Source organism: Sus scrofa, chromosome 5 (genome assembly GCF_054392235.1).
Source record: "Sus scrofa isolate SSC_HxYL_T2T_F1_AM1 chromosome 5, Sscrofa_HxYL_maternal_Yorkshire_Landrace_v2.0, whole genome shotgun sequence".
Lineage (NCBI taxonomy): Eukaryota > Metazoa > Chordata > Mammalia > Artiodactyla > Suidae > Sus > Sus scrofa.
The window spans coordinates 70223250-70241178 of NC_139387.1; the positions used below are offsets into that span (position 1 = coordinate 70223250).

At 42.0% G+C, this 17929-nt stretch overlaps 1 protein-coding gene across 1 annotated transcript in view; it reads right to left on the reverse strand.

Moving 5' to 3' along the window:
- Nucleotides 1-17538, reverse strand: part of LOC110258535 (antigen WC1.1) — a 29420-nt gene extending 11882 nt beyond the window's left edge. The window contains exons 1-4 of the mRNA XM_084956810.1: nucleotides 17419-17538; nucleotides 10415-10744; nucleotides 4344-4652; nucleotides 3945-4253 (exon numbers count right to left, since the gene is read on the reverse strand). Of these exons, the coding sequence (XP_084812936.1) occupies nucleotides 3945-4253; nucleotides 4344-4652; nucleotides 10415-10744; nucleotides 17419-17488 (1018 nt within the window). The 5' untranslated portion in view covers nucleotides 17489-17538. The remainder of the gene's footprint in view (nucleotides 1-3944; nucleotides 4254-4343; nucleotides 4653-10414; nucleotides 10745-17418) is intronic.
- Nucleotides 17539-17929: the final 391 nt, after the last annotated feature.

A 17929-nucleotide genomic window follows, 5' to 3' on the forward strand; every position in this document is an offset into this window, starting at 1 on the left:
TCCATACTCCTAGACATACAAAGCCACAATTAACAAAAGTAAAAGTACGTCGGTGCTCCAACGTTTGGTGAGTATAAATTTATGACTTTAAATCTTCTTGATGAGTTGACAACTTTATTATTGTAAAATGACCTTCTTTGTCTCTTACCACTTTTTGGCTCAAAGTCTATTTTGTTGGATATAATACAGCTCTCCCCGTGCTCTTTTGGTGTCTATTGCATGGAATATCTTTTTCAATCATTTCACTTTGAGTCTATATATTCTTAAAACTGAAATGAGCCTCTTTTAGGCAGCATATAGTTAGGTCTTAATTTTTCATCCATCCAGCAACTCTGTGCCTTTGGCAAATTCAGTGCATTTATATTTAGAGTGATTTTTGATTTGTAAGAAATAGTATCATCTTACTGCTTTCTTATTGCTTTGAAGTTCCACTATGTCTTTTTTTTTTTCCTGTTTCTGCCTACATTTGAAGTTGGTGATTTCCCTTGGTGGTATGCTGTGATTTACCTTTCTTTATCTCTTGTTTATATTGTCTAGGTTTTTGCTTTGCATTTACAATGAGTCTTATGTAAAATATATCACATACAATTCAGTTCATTTCATGCTGAGAGCAACTGAACTTAGAATTTTTCTAGCCCTCAAACTCACCCCTTTTAATATTCTTGTTGTCACAACTTACCTCTTTTTATATTGTGTGTTTCATTAACGAAGTTATTATATCTACAGTTATTTTAATACTCTTTTTTTTTGTCTTTTTGCCAATTCTTGGGCCGCTACCACGGCATATGGAGGTTCCCAGGCTAGGGGTCTAATCGGAGTTGTAGCCGCCAACCTACGCCAGAGCCACAGCAACACGGGATCCCAGCCACGTCTGCAACCCACACCACAGCTCATGGCAACACCAGATCCCTAACCCACTGAGCAAGGCCAGGGATCAAACCCCAAACCTCATGGTTCCTTAGTCGGATTCGTTAACCACTGAGCCACGACGGGAACTCCGATTTTAATATTCTTTTCATTTAACTTTATGCTATCGTTATATGGTGAAACCACCACCCTATTGCAGAATTTGAGATTCTGTATGATGTCATTTATATATAGAATCTAAAAAATAATACAAATAAAATTCCATGCAAAAGAGAAATCGATTCACAGCTATAGAAAATGAACTAGTGAGTAACACAGTGGAGGGGGAGGGGGGAGGGGCAAATCAGGGATAAGGAATTAAGAGATATAATCTACTATGTATAAACAAGATAACAAGGAAATAATGCATAGCAAAGCCATTATCTTTAATAACTGACAATACAGTCTGTAAAAATACTGAGTTACTGTGCTGTATACCTGAAACCAATGTAATATTGTAAATCAACTATACTTCAATGAAAATAGCAACAACAAAGTGTTGAGAGGAAAAAGTTACCAGCCATAAATACTCTATCAAGCATGTTATCTTTCACACATAAAAGAAAATAAAATATTTCTACCAACCAACAAAAGCTGAGAGAGCTCATCACAACTAGACTTGCCTCATAAGAAATACTGAAATGAGTTTTTCAACTAGAAATGAAATATTGCTTATAAAGTCTAACAACCGATGAATGGATTAAGAAGAAGTGGTACATATATACAATGGAATACTACTCAGCCACGAAAAAGGAAAACTAATTCCAGGTGCAGCAACATGGATGGACTTAGGGATTCTTTTCTTTTTAATGATTTTATTTTTTCTATTACAGTTGATTAACAGTGTTCTGTCAATTTTCTACTATACAGCAAAGTGACCCAGTCACACTCACACACATATATATTTCTCCATGCAAGAGGCCCCACTGACGAATTCAAATGTATGCTGTGTCACCTTAGGGTAAGGGGCAGCACTGGCAAAATCCTATAATCCTCTCCAATCGTTCAGCATGTTTTCCTTTTTTGGGTGTGGGTGTTTTGTTTTGTTTTGTTTTGGGATCCAAAAGAGTAACAAAACTTCTCTTCCGGAATCCTGGATTTTACCTAATTTTATTCATAGGTGTTTGACAAGGTCAGCATTCTCCAGGTTTCACCAGGCTGTCCCTGACCAGGGTCCAGGGACAGGGACAAGTTCACCGGCTCTCGCTAGGTCTGCAGTCTGTACCAGTGTTTATCTGTCTATTACTGGATGCCCAGGTGGGTGACCATTCTCCTGGTCCCCTGGTATAAGATATTGTATCCCACAACTTTCACAGAGGTGCTTTGTGATCATGGATGAGTGGTTACTTAATTGCTAAAAACAGAGGCAGAAAGGAGAGATCTTAACCACCATGATGCCAATGTCACTCCCCCTTTGCTGTGACTTTAAAATATTTAGCTATTTTGGAGAAATTCTTTGAAAAGCACCACTTGAAATGACACAAGAATCAATAGGAAATGTGAATAATGCTGATTTATTAAAAATATTGGGTTTGTAATTAAATTTGTCTATGAAAACTACTTCAAGTTCAGATGTATTTTGTTAAGTTAAAAATATCATGTGAAACTAAAATTTCCTGAATTTGAATGAATCTTTGTACTTAATAAATACAAGGCTGAGATCCTAGTAATGGAATCTGATGCGTAAAGTAATTCCCAATAGTTTGCATGGTTAGAAAAAAAAAAAAAAACCCTCACAGCAAAGGAAACCAAAAAGAAAACAAAGAGACAACTTTCAGAATGGGAGAAAATAGTTTCAAACGATGCAACAGACAAGGGCTTAATCTCTAGAATATATAGGCAATTTATACAACCCAACAGCAAAAAAGCCAATCAACCAATGGAAAAATGGGCAAAAGACCTGAATAGACTGTTTTCCAAGGAGGATATACAGATGGCCAACAAGCACATGAAAAAATGCTCAACATCGCTGATTATAAGAGAAATGCAAAGCAAAACTACCATGAGATACCACCTCACACCGGTCAGAATGGCCATCATTAATAAGTCCACAAATAGCAAGTGCTGGAGGGGTTGGGGAGAAAAGGGAACCCTCCTGCACTGCTGGTGGGAATGTCAACTGGTACAGCCACTATGGAGAACAGTTTGGAGATACCTTAGAAATCTATACATAGAACTTCCATATGACCCCGCAATCCCACTCTTGGGCATCTATCCGGACAAAACTCTTCTTAAAAGAGACACATGCACCCACATGTTCATTGCAGCACTAGTCACAATAGTCAAGACATGGAAACAACCGAAACGTCCATCAACAGATGATTGGATTCGGAAGAGGTGGTGTATATACACAATGGAATACTACTCAGCCATAAAAAAGAATGACATAATGCCATTTGCAGCAACATGGATGGAACTAGAGAATCTCATCCTGAGTGAAATGAGTCAGAAAGACAAAGACAAATACCATAGAATATCACTTATAACTGGAATCCAACATACAGCACAAATGAACCTTTCCACAGAAAAGAAAATCATGGACTTGGAGAAGAGACTTGTGGCTGCCCAACGGGAGAGGGAGGGAGTGGGAGGAATTGGGAGCTTGGGGTTATCAGATACAACTTGGAATGCATTTACATAGAGATCCTGCTGAGTAGCATTGAGAACTATGTCTAGATACTTACATTGCAACAGAACAAAGTGGGAAACAAAATGTATACATGTAAGAATAACTTGGTCCCCATGCTGTACAGCGGGAGAAATAAAAATAAATTAAAAAAAATAAAATCAATTAAAAAAAAAACCCTGATTGATATAGAAACTTATTGCTTCTACATTATTCTCCGTGATTATACTCAAATACTTAAGTTTATTTTTTAAAATTTCCACTTAATGCTTCTTGCCCTGATTTGAAAAATGGATAAGCAATGAGAAAAAACATTTCACCATTAAATATCTTACTTTTGAAGCCAATTTTCCAGCACTCTGTTTTTATGAACATTTAACTCGTGAGTAGTGTTGGCCCTTCTCCCTCTTACCTGAGCAGATCACAGAGGCTGTGTTTCCATGGGCACAGTCAGGAACACCCAGGGCAGTCACAGGGCAATGCCACAAGAAGGACTCAGCCCCAGAGCAGTGAAATCGGGCTTTCCACATCGGATCACCTCCCTCTGCTCCCTTCGGGGTGGAGAGGGCGACTCCACAGCCGAGCTGACGACACACAACATTGGCATTGGCCGTGGTCCAGTGGGAGGCACAGAGTGTTCTCCATCCTCCAGAAATATTCATCTCCACTCGCCCCGCACACTGAGAGGTGCCATTTCTCATGAGCCGGACTTCTGAGTACACTGGTGGGAGAAGACGGGATTTCAGCAACATCTCAGTTTTCTTACCTGAACTGGATAGACAAGGAGGTTGGGTCCTGATCTGCCTCTCACCTGAACAGACAACTTGAACAGCTCCACTGTGGTGACAACTGCCTCCTGGACAGGGCACTCTGGGGCAGGACCAGAGCACGGACTCCTCCCCCTTACACCTGAACTCTTCAGGCCAGACCTGGTCATCTGACTCTCTGAGGGGCCTCTGACCCAGAACAGACACAGCCTTGCCGCATCCCAGCTCTGCACAGATGACCTGGGCAGTGGGGAATGTAAAGTTCCCATCAGACACTGGTGTCCAGTCTTCTCCAGAATGCACTTCTACTCGCCCTGAACAGGGTCCATTCCCTTGAACTAGACGCACGAATCCTAAGAGAAACAAACAAACAAAAAACCCAAGTAGTGTTCATGATCCTGGCTTGACAGCTGGAAAAAACATGTCACAGGCAATGGTGTGAAAACTTCTCTCTTCCAGGTGTGGGGCATGGAGAGAGAATTTGACAGTGTCAGAGTTGCATTTTCACGAACAAGTTTCTGAAGAGAAATGCAGGAAGATTTGCGGGGTCAGTTTGGAATGGCTGAATCTCAAGAATATATACTTTGAAGTTGGTTAGAAATGAGAATTCCTTATCAAGGGGCCTGGAAATTACAGAGCTCAAGACTGGTCATTTGGAATGATCGACTATTAGGAACACGTACTTTAGCATTGGTTGGAAAAGTGACTTTCTCATTTAGGAGCATGGGACCTAAAGAGCCCAAGGAAATAATGCACAATGTGTGGGCACTTCAGCTTGAGTATAGAGATGTGAAGAACAGAACCAACTCAGAGTGACGTGATTATGAGAGGGCAGAGACCTGGCACATAGACAAAAGTTAGAAAGCCATCCCGAGCATTGTGGGGCTAAGCATCTGATAAATTTTCTCCCCAGGACCCAGTCCTCAAGGGACTTGGAGTAGAGAAAATCATGAGGGCTGGATCCATGAGGGTATGCTGCCCTGTATACAGATGAGGGCTCAAGAAAAGAAATATAGACATAATAAATAATCTACTTTTATGGTACCATATTTTGTTTTTCTAATAATTTTTGATTGCAAAATTTCCAAGAATTTCTTAGGTGAAAAGATGAGTCTGTTAAGTTATGTAAGGAAAGTTCAGAGAGTCCTAGGTGAGAGATCAGTTGGTCCCAGCCATTTCTCTTGAAAACCTAGGATTTGTCCATGAACATGGGAAAGAGTGAGCTCCAAGTGGAAATTCAGGGGACTGATTTGCCAAATTATTCCTACTAGAGGTTTTTCTTCTTTAACATTATGGTAAGCTCCTTAAAAGGGAAGATATAGCCCTTAAAAGGGAAGATATAGCTCATAAAAATAGAACACAAAGATAGACTCTTAAAATATTCAATTAAAGACTAAAATGGAAGAAAGAAAACATAAAATAAACAGCATGCTGGAAAACTTAAACCTAACCATAATGATAATTACATTAAACTTAAATAATTTAAACACTCCAACTAAAATCAAGATGATCACATTGGATAAAAGGAAGACAAAACCGGAGTTCCCATCGTGGCGCAGTGGTTAACAAATCCGACCAGGAACCATGAGGTTGCGGGTTCAGTCCCTGCCCTTGCTCAGTGGGTTAACGATCCGGCGTTGCCGTGAGCTGTGGTGTAGGTTGCAGACGTGGCTCGGATCCTGTGTTGCTGTGGCTCTGGCATAGGACGGCGGCTACAGCTCTGATTTGACCCCTAGCCTAGGAACCTCCATATGCCGTGGGAGCTGCCCAAGATATGGCAAAAAAAAAGACCAAAAAAAAAAAAAAAAAAGGAAGACAAAACCATATGCTGTATACAAAAACATACATAATTAAATGTAAATATAGATGGGGTCAAAAAAAGATATACCATGCAAATGCTAATCAGAGAAAGCTGTATGTACTATCTATGTTAATATAATACAAAGTCAGACAATAGGACAAAGAATATATTTAGAGAGAAGAAAAGGAACATTTCACGATAATCCAAAAAAAGTTTGCAGTTTTAAAATCAGTGTGCTACATCTAAAATTGTGCTAAAAAAAAAAATTTAGAGCATTGTTGCTTCCTCATGATTTCAATAAGACAGAAAATAAAACTAAGTACAAATAATCCAAATTCCATCTCAAGAATTTACAAAAATAACAGCCAATCATAACCAAAAATAAAGAAAAAACAGCAGAAATCAATGAAATAAGAAACAAATACACAATGAAAAAAAATCATGGACTTGGAGAATAGACTTGTAGTTGCCCAGGCGGAGAGGGAGAGAGTTGGATGGATTGGGAGTTTGGGGTTAATAGATGAAGACTATTGTCTTTGCAATGAATTAGCAATGAGATCATGCTGTGTAGCACTGGGAACTATGTCTAGTCACTTATGATGGAGCATGATAATGTGAGAAACAGAATGTATACATGTATGTATAACTGGGTCACGGTACAGTATTGGGGAATGATGTACTGGGGAAATTAAAAAGAAAGAAAGAAAGATAGAAAAGAAAATCAGGAATTCCTGCTGTGGCTCAGCGGTAACAACCCAACTAGTATCCATGAGGACAGGGGTTCGATCCACGGCCTCACTCAGAGGGTTAAGGATCTGGCACAACCATGAGCTGTGGTGTAGGTCGAGGACGCAACTCGCATCTGGAGTTGCTGTGGCTGTGGTGTATGCCAACAGATACAGCTCTGATTAGACCCCTAGACTGGGAAATTCCATATGCCCCAGGTGCAGCCCTGAAAAGAAAAAAGAGAAAGGAAGGACGGGAGGGAGGGGGGGGGAGGAAGGAAGATCAACACAGTCAATTGGTAATTCTTTATTTTTCTTCCTTCCTCCCTTCCTTCCTTCCTTCCTTCCTTCCTTCCTTCCTTCCTTCCTTCCTTCCTTTCCTTCTTCCTTTCATTCTGGCTGTGCCCATGACATGTGGAAGTTCCCAGATCAGGGATCAAACCTGCACCACAGCAGTGACAACAACAAACCCATAACCCACTAGGCCACCGGGGAACTCTAATTCTTTTTAAAGGGATAATAAAACTGATATTCCTCTAGCAAAAATAAGAGAATACACAAATTTAATGACACCAGGAATGAAGGGGGGTTATCACTATAGATCTTACCAATATTTAGATGTGAGATATGAACAAATCTTATCCTAGCCTGAAAAATAGCTGAGTCCATAAAAACTGCTTGAAAAATATAACTCACCAAAATCTGATACTATAAAAATGGAAGATCTGAGAGTTCCTAAGTTTGTTAAAGAAATAGAACCCATATTGTCAAAACTTCCCAATAAGAAAATGGCAACCTTCAAAGACTAGTTCTTCCACAGAGCTCAGAAACTACTGCTACATCAAGGTAAAGAAAGAAGGGAGGGAAGAAATGAGAGCAGGAAGGAAATCAAAGCAGAAGCTGTGGTCAATACACCAGTTAAGAAGGACCTTTCTGATGGGAGGGGGAGGGAGTGGGAGGGATCGGGAGCTTGGGCTTATCAGACACAACCTAGAATAGATTTACAAGGAGATCCTGCTGAATAGCATTGAGAACTATGTCTAGATAATCATGTTGCAACAGAAGAAAGGGTGGGGGAAAAATGTAATTGCAATGTATACATGTAAGGATAACCCGACCCCCTTGCTGTACAGTGGGGAAAAAAAAAAAAAAAAAAAAAAAAAAAAAAAAAAAAAAAGAAGGACCTTGATCCCAAGCCCCCCTCCTTTATCTCCTCACCACTTCATACCTCAGGACCCAGTCCTTCTAAAGTTGTGAAACCTGTCCCCAAACTTGCCCCTGAACCCCCTGAAGTCCCCTCTCATTTCATACAAGCTCCTCTACATTCTTCTCAGGCCATCGTTTCTATCTCTAGATTTCTCCTAAACATAGCTCATTACTTCCAACAATCCACTAAAGAGACAGAAATTTTTCTCCCACACCCTATTTCTAAAATTAAGAGGAAGAAACTCCAAGAGTTCAATATTAATTAGAAAATTTAAAAGGCATGTTTTCTACTCTCATCTCTGCTATATCATCACCGCTTACACTTACATTCACATCGCTAAATACGTTTTGAAAATATAAATTAGCAGAACAAACAGTAACTTCATTAAAAAAGGGGAGCCTATACTAGAGCAGTGGTATTCATGGAATACAATGTTTAAATGCCATTGCACTTTCAAACTCTTCTTATTTTTAAGGGTGTCTCAACTGGAATTAATATCAAGACATTGATTTTCTTGAAACGATAACATTAAAAGCTCTAATTAAAAAAAAATCCCCAATATCACAGAAATTTCCAACATTAACCACTTCATTTTTATCAAAATAAGTCAGGGTCTCCTTTAGGGTTTCTGCAAGCTTATCTGCAGTTTAAACCATGATTCGGACTTTGTAACAATTGAGAATGTTACTCAGAATGCCAGAAAAGAGGTTTTCTTGAAAAAAATGCCTAATTGAAACTCAAATGCCCCTTGAAAATAATTATCTTTAATAATAATAATAATAACGGAAGAAAACTTTTACAGTGATGAACAGATTTGTAGCATAGATTGTGGTAATGGTTTCACAGATGTATACTTACCTCCTAAAACAGTCAAGTTGTGTACAATACACACATACAGCTTTTGTATGTCATACCTCAATATAGCAGCATAACATAATTATTTTCTTAGGGACCTCAGCCAGTATAATCAAAACCTGCTAAACATAAGACTAGAACCATCTCTTCCCCAACATAACATCAAAGATATGATTGGCTATGGCTGCCAAGGACCTACTGCGAATGGTCTCAGGTCTCCCCCTGTTCCACCTGTGTTAACCCTTTCCTAAGACCCAACCACCTATATTAGGAATTCTCTGTCATATCTGATAATATCTTCCTCCAATCCAGCTTTTCTGACTGGATTAATGCCTTGGACATTTCATCCACCGTTGTGATAACAGCTGGAAACATGTCTGGCAGATACTGCAACCACCCACTCACACTCTAGATTCACTGAGTCTTTACTGGGTTCACCTTGGCACAGGTCAAATGCACTTAGACAGTACTGACCAGAGTTTGTGAGTCACTTCAGGTTTTCTCAGCCTCACTGCTCTTTGTACTTACTTCGCTCTAGCTACTGTATTGTAAATTCTAAAACTTCACATTTTTCCCATGGCCTCAACATCCCCACAAACAGGATGTAAGCAACGGACCCCAGGTGACCAGGTGCACCAATGTGATAAGACTAGCCCCTGCCACAAATATCTCTTCTTGCCCTAACTGAATGCAACCTAGTAACATGCAAATGTACCAATGCTGTGAATACTGGTGTAGAAATATCTGTTTGAATCCCTCCTTATAGTTCTTCTGGGCCCATATCCAAAAGTGGAGTTGCTGGATCATACGCTAATTCTATGTTTAACGCTTTTACTTTTTTTGGACATGCCCAAGGCATGCGGAAGGTCCCAGGCCAGGGATCAAACCCAAGCCACAGCAGGGACAATGCCAAATCCTAAGTGATAGGCCATGAGGGGATTCCTCAATGAAATCCTCTCATGCCTTTTCCTTGTATAACTCTACCCTGATCCCCAAAATAATCACTTGTCTACTCCCTCTTGGTTCTTCATGCTTCAATGAGCCAGCCCCCTTGGAGACCACTCCACCGTGTGGACTCCTTTTGCCTGTGGTGAGTTTTCTCTCTTTGGCCAGCAAGTACAATAAACTATGTTTGCCTGACCCTCTCTTATGTCTTTTCTTGCGGCCCAGCCTGACTGACCATCCCATGAAAGGATAAAAAGCAGGTACCGTAATGAAACTAATTCATAAAAGTACAGCCCAGCAGTGGTACCTGTCGGAAATATTTGACCTCACCTCCCTTCTTCTTAGGACACACCACAGAGATCTGAAGGGTCCAGTGGTCCACAGGTCTGGAGCCTTTATTGTCCAGGGACAGGCAAGCCCTCATGCTCCCTTGAGCACCTAATGCTCTAGGATCACTGTGTGACCAGAGTCTTCATGCAAGTGTGTTCTAAAGGCTGTGATCTCGTTTATCCAGAGTTTTTCTGGGAATGAGACTGAGGCTTTTCCTGCTGGGGATCCCCTCCCAGACCAGACAGGCCTTACCTGAGCAGACTGCTCCAACATCCTGGTCGTGAGAAAAGGTATGATTATAGTTTTTAAAGTCGAGATGAACACAACCATCAATACTGAGAGGTGAATCTGGCTTGGTATTGTTGCAGTAAATAGTGAAAACCCAAATAGGACCAAGCCTTGGTCCAAAATAAGACCCTCTGGGAGCATCAATAGCAAGTCCACATCCCAGCTCTTTGCACACCACTTCTGCAGCCTCCATGAACCAGTACTGAGTATATACGGAAGCCCATATTCCTTGGTGCTTCACTTCCACTCTCCCCTCACAGCGGTGGCGTCCATCCTTCAGCCTCAGCTCCAGAGCTGTAAGAGAGACACAGACACAGAACACAGGACACAGGACAGATTTTAGAAGACCATGCAGTTGTATGCTGGTAGGTATTAAAAAATGCATTCTCACACAGGGAAAAAATCCCTGTGTATTGCATTGGTTAAGTTTTGTTTGTAAATTTTCCCATGGTGATCAATTCTAAGCTACGAGTGTGGTATCACAGAAGTGGGAAAATATCACCCAAAAATTCTAACAAGCGTGGTGAACCAACACCCCTGAGGATAGCACTTCAGAGACTCTGGGGGCTGCCTTCCCAGCAGATGTGCCCAAGGCCACTGGGGGCCCAGCTTCCCTGTCTCAGCTACAGTGAGGACCATGATCCCGGGGAGAAATCTTCCCTCTCCTTCTATGTTCCATAGAGAGCACTCTCGTCTCACTTGGGAACAGAGGACTATGGTGAGCAGCCTCTCCAATGTCCTGACGATTCCCACCACCTGGTACTCATCCTTGTGTAAACCCCACACTTGACTGTAGCTAACAACATGCATCTAACAGATGGGATCTGGCAAAAGTGATGTCGAATAGGAGGTTAGGTTTCAAGATGACTCTGGCTTTTCCTGTGTTCATCTATCTTGTTCTCTCTTGCTCTGATGAAGCCACTGCCACGTCTGAGCTGCATATGGAGAGACCCCTGTGACAAGGACCTGAGGGAGGCCTCAGCCGACAGCCAGCAAGGGACTGCGGCTCTTGATTTAACAGCCCACCAAGGTCATGTGGGTTGTATCCACCCTGGCTAAACCTTCAGATGACTGCAGCCTCCTAAGGGATCCTGAGTCAGAGGACCCAGGTAAGTCGTGCCGATTCCTGACCTACAGAAGTTAGGGGATGCTAGACGTTGATTATTTTAAGCTGCCAAGTTTGGTATTAATTTGTTGCACAGCAATACATGACTAATGCAGAGCTTCTCTCCAGAGTCAGAAAACAGCAGGGTGATCAAAGTCCTAGGGGGGCAGATTTCATTCTGAGACCTCTTCCCTTGGTTTGCAGGCATTGCCATCTCTCTATATGCTTACGTGGCGTTTCCTCAAGACGTGTGCACAGAGATAGAAGGAGAGAGATATCTCCCTCCCTTCCTTCCCTTATAATGCCACCTGCGGGATCAGGGCCCCACACTTATGACCTTATTTTAACCTTGATTACCCCCTAAAGGCCCTATCTCCAAATTAAGTCACCCTGGAGGCTATGCCTTTAATATATGAATTTTGGAGGGACACAGTTCAGTCTAGAGGCCTGGGGGGCCCAGGGCTAGGAAGGAAATAAAGATAAATGGGAAGGAGGCATATGAGCTAGTAGAAGCAGGGAGATATCCTGTGAAGCTTACTCAATGATTTGTTTTAGAAGTCTGACCTTGAGGTGGGAGTAAACGATTGAAATGAGACCCTAAAATTACATAAGAATCCTGCTTTTATTAATACCAAAATTATCCATTTCAAAATCAGGTCCTATACTCGGTGCTGTAAATGCAGAAAATAACATGATATTCTTGTCTTCATGTAGCTTTTACCTAGTTGATGACACAAACAAAGTAGATTATTTTATTGCTATGAACAATTCTAGGAGATTTTCTCAATAATGGTAGGTTTGGTTATTGAGGCTATATATTCTGCTGAAAATAAATAAAGTAGAAAAAATTACTAAAACTTATCTTGAAGGCATTAAAGTCCTGATTGAAGAGGAAGAAGAAAAAAAAAAAAAAAAGCCGGGTCAAATCTGGAGGGGACAAGGGAAATTTGCTGAGATACAGGAGAATGGAGTGTGCTTGTGTATTTGTCCTGATGATATTAGCCTGTGCATAGTTGGGAAGGGGGGTGGAATGTGCTTCATTTTTGTTCGTTTGCTTATTTATTTTTAATAATAGAAATTTTTTAGCACTTTTTCTTTTTTGGCTACCCCACAGGATATGGAGTTCCCGGGCCAGGGATCATATCCGAGTTGCAGTTGTGACCTGATGTGGCAATGCCAGATCCTTAACCCACTGTAAGAGGCTTGGGATTGAACCTGTGTCCCAGCACTCCAGAGACACGACAGATCCCATTGTACTGCAGCATGAACTCCAAGTGTGTTTTTATGGGCTTTGTTGGTGAAGAGGCATAAATCAAAATCCAAACCCACATACAAGTAGATGAAACATCCAACAGAAGACATTCTCCACAATCAGCCAGGACACCCACCAGTTGAAACAGAGGTGCTCTTGCATAAAGTTATATTCAAAATTTCAATCTCTAGACTATCTGGTTTGTGTCCGTTTTTGAACTTGTATTAAGGTGATCCACTACTAATAATAAAATGAAATAAAAAACTAATAAAAATAAAACCATTTCTAGAGTAAATTGCCTTGTTCCTAGGCTTCGAATTATTTCTATGCATAATATTTATAAATATAGTGACCAGTATATTGTCAATTAAAAAAAGCAAGCACACAAAGAAACAAAGTTCCATTAACAAGAACCAAGAGAACCTCCTGAAGCAGACACAGAGACTTCTCATAGTGAATACATCACATACTAAGCTATACCACTACCACACATACAATATTTAAAGAAGGAAAAATATACTCTTAAAGAATCTTCAAGGGACCAGAAAATGCATGGACAAAATTTAAAAACCTAAAGCTAACTTCTAGGAATGAAAATGTATTTGTTGGAAGTTCCCATTGTGGTAATGAGCCCAACTAGTATCCATGAGGATGTGGGTTGGATCCCTGGCCTCACGCAGTGGATTAAGGATCTGGCCTTGCCATGAGCTGCACAGAAGATCACAGTTGCGGCTTGGATCCCACGTTGCTGTGGCTGTGGAATAGGCCAGCAGATGCAGCTCCGATTTGACCCCTAGCCTGGGAAAATCCAAGTGCGGCCCTAAAAAGCAAAGAAAGAAAGAGAGGGAGGGAGGAAGGAAGGAAAGAAGGGAGAAAGCAAGAAAGAAGGAGGGAGGGGGAGTGAGGAAGGGAGGAAGGAGAAAATATATTTGCTGAAATTAAAATTTTTATGTAACATTAAACTCAGGTAAAGAGAGAATTAATGAAGCGAATGATAAATCAGAATGAATTGCCTGGAATGCTGCACAGAGAAACACAACGATGAAAATTACAGAAGAGACAGAAAATGGAAATAGAAGGGTGTAATAAAACATAGAAAGGAAGAGAGAGAGATGAGAGAGAGAGAGACACGAAGGACAGAGTCCCAGAAAGAGAGAGAATTGAGCAGAAGTAATATTTGACAGATATTGACTGAGAGTTTTCCAGAATTGATGGAAGACACCAATCCTTAGAGTGAATAAGCCCAAGAAAACTTAGGCAAGCTATATAAAAAGGAATTCATTTGTAGAATCGTCATAGAAGGAAAAGCAACTAGTGTTCAGTGATACTTAAAATTCTCTTTGGAGTTCCCATAGTGGCACAGAGGAAAGGAGTCTGACTGCGAACCATGAGGTTGCGTGTTCGATCCCTGGCCTCTTTCAGTGGGTTAAGGATCTGGTGTTGCTGTGAGCTGTGGTGTAGGTCGCAGACACTGCTCAGATCTGGTGTTGCTGTGGCTGTAGCATAGGCCGGCAGCTGTAGCTCTGATTAGACCCCTAGCCTGGGGACCTCCATATGCTGCAGATGCAGCCCTAAAAAAAATTTCTCATTTACTAAGCACATGGGAATATTAACACTTCCTAGTCTGTTTGAAGTTGAGCATCACTATGTGATCTGACTTACCCAATGAAGTATGAACAAATGATGTGAGTCACTACCACACAGAAAGATGTAAGAACCAATATACTTTTCTACCACAGCAAATACTGCATCCTTGGGTTGCAGTGGTGGCATGAGATGGTGGAGATTTCAACAACCTGAGCAATTGAATAATTACAAAGCAGAAATCCTGCCAAATTGAGTGGAACATGGCATGTAAGAATAAATTTTGGTTACGTGTTACTACAACATAACCTACCTTATGCTTACCAAAATGGTAAGAAACAGCAGAAAACTGACAAAAGAAATTAAGACAGAAACTAGGTATATAAATTAAGAAGCATCTATACTAACATATAAGTCCCTGTGAATAAAAAGATATGCTAACATAGAGTAGATTGAAGCCTTAGATGTGCCAAAAGAAAAAAATGCCAGTCTAAAATTCTATATTCAAAACCATTCTCTCAAAGAATAACTTCCTTAAACATGACATAATCCGAATGCTGATATAAAAGATGATGACCTCTATCCCCTCCAAAAAGTTCAAAAATTCAACAGCTGTCAGGAAAAAAACAATCTTTGAAAAGATCTGGAGTCCTCCAAGAAATTTTACTACATCAAGACACTGTCCTTTTGACAACTTTCCATCCTCCAAGCCAGGATTGCTCAATGCCAGGTGCGCCAAGAGAGTTCCTCTCACAAGGACAGTAAGAACAGGCTGAGCAGTGTCCCTAGTCTTTGGGGGCACCTCATGAGAGTCCTGCTTCAGTTTTGCCTCAGGCAGACCTACAAAGCTGAGCTAGCCTTATAGAGATGACTGGGAATAAACAAGAAAAGCAAAGACCAAGAGAAGCCATACTACAGAAGCAATGACAGTTCACAGTGACCTGCTCTGCAGAAAAATGCAGCAGATTTTACCCCTGAGAAACAAATAGCTTGCACAGATGATGCTGAAGTTATTGCCAGATGTAGCCCAGTGTACACATGCTGCTTCACACTGGACGCCAGTCCTTGCCTGCTCCCTTCCCGTCCACTTCTTCCAGAGCCCTGTAATAGCGCCAGTTTAGTGTGTAAAGGAATAGTTAATGATACAGAGAAATGTCTGAAATATGTGATTGATTTTAAAAACATGTTAAAAAATAATATATACTAACATCTAATCTTGGGTCTACGTTTTTGAGCATAAAAAGTAGACCAAAGATTGCATTTGAGGGATAATGTTATGCCCGTGCTCATCATGGATTTCATGATGGAGACTCCTGTAGTGTGTGCCCAGCTCAGAAATCATCAAATGCTGGAGTTCCTGTTGTCACTCAGCAGGATACCGACCCTACCGGTATCCATGAGGATGTGGGTTCCATCCCTGGCCTTGTTCGGTGGCTTAAGGATCTGGTGTTGCCTTGAGCTCTGATGTAAGTCACTGATGCAGCTTGGATCTGGCATTGCTATGGCTGTGTTGTAAGCTGGCAGCCGCAGCTCCGATTCAACCCTTAGCCCAGGGAATTCATCAAATGCTCGAAAGGCCAGGACTATTGTTTACTAAGGAGCAGGTCCAATGTCATATGAGGTAGAATATAATTTTAGTAGAATAACACTGAATGGTGTTGTTTCAGGGAAAACGAAAAGAATACTTGCTTTGGTGAAATACTCTTGCTGCTAAGGAACTACCGAGGAAACTCCCTATAGTTTTCCTCATAAGGGAGCAGGCCTTGTATCAGAGCATCTATTATTTGCCCCCCTTCATGGGACCAAAACCCACCTCTGCCCTTCAGAGCCCTCAGGAGGACAATCTTCACTAGCATCAGATCAGCACTCCAGGAGCAGAGACTGGAGGGGGAGGTTTTCCCAAGGAGAGTTATGGCACTAGAGACTGAGGTCTAAGGGGACAACAATGAGCGTTGAGATGAGACGGCACTGTACTGAGGCTTGGCTGGACCCATTCCCAGATCTGAAAGAGCCACCTCCTCCAGGCTGAAGACTAGGTTTTCAGCAGCACTAGCTCTGAAGCCTGCAGTCCTCTCCCTCAGAGGAAACCTGCTCATAGGGAGGAAAGAAAAGGGCCTGAGAGAGAAAATGCACCTACAGAATTTGCAAGAGATCCTAGAGAATTGAAAGAACCCTTGCAGGACCCCAGCATATCAGCAAACAATTTGTAGGGACTCAGGAAACTTTCTACATCTGGTGATGAACATCAATGAATCTCTATAAACAAGGGGCCGCTTTCCTGGCTGCAGGTTTCTCTGCTCTAAAATGACCACCTGGAAGGAACAAGTGAGGCCAGGAACTAAAGACTCATACAGCCCAGTGCTGGGCAAACCTCACAACAAGCAGAGAGGAGGCATCGTGGGGTTGAAGGAGAGAAGCAGGCAGGTGCAAGTTTATCTATGATCTGGTTACATGCAGCTGACATGACCCCCCAACCATGTGGGCACCCACTGTGTTTCACAAACCAACTGATTCAATCCCTTCTTGGCAGCCCTGTTCCTCTCACACAGACAGGCTTCACACACCCTCGCACACCCTACACTCCTCACACACACACACAAGCACAGAGCCTAAAGGAGCCTAAATGCGTAAAACATGGGAATCCCATGGAGAGTCCTCTACAAAGCAGCAAATGGCGTGTGTGGGGAACAGCCCAGAGACCCAGCTGAGGTCAGTCTCTGGACCTGCCACACCCTGGGAGCCACTGGGACTCCACAGAAGCTCCCTGAGAGCAAGGGAGACGGTGGGCAGGACGGAAACACACTCACCTCAGTCCACACCAAATAGCATTCCTCTGTAAAACCTGCTGCTACGACCAGTCCACCCTCAGCAGGAGAGGAACCAACATTCACAATCAGCGTAGTTCCCTTTTGGTCAAAAACATAGGGTCTCCACAGAGGCTTCGGCTCCATACCTCCAGGGACACTTCCCTGCACTGAGGTGTCCATACATTGGTTGTTGATCCCAGGAAAGAGACGAAACTCTTACCTTGACCCCCCACCATGATGAGCAGGAGGAAGCCGAGTCTCTGAAGAGAGAGGTGTCTGTTTAGAGCCATCCTGACTCCCAGGTCATCAAGGTTGAAGTCCCTGCCGCAAAATAACCAGAGAGGGTATCAGGGGACCGACAAAGGTCTATATAGACCCATCCCCTGACATCCTCCCTACCGACAGCCAATAGAGACACTTTTTACCATTTCAGATGCTATTGGAGGCTTCATCTCCACTTTCTGAAGCTTAGACACCAATTAGCTTCTGAGTCTTCAACATCTCCTTATATGAGCAACACGGTCCTTTGACCTCATCCCCGAGGAATAAGGTCCCCGTGACCAGGGCAGGGGTAGAAAAATTATATCAAAAAACATGAATACATCTCTCTCCCTCTCAGATCATTCTGGCTGATCCCCACAGACTGTGAGATCTCACAGGGTCAGGGTGCTGGGACCAGTTGGCCTGTGGAGAATATCTTTGGTGTAATCAACATTGATCTTCCCTGTGAC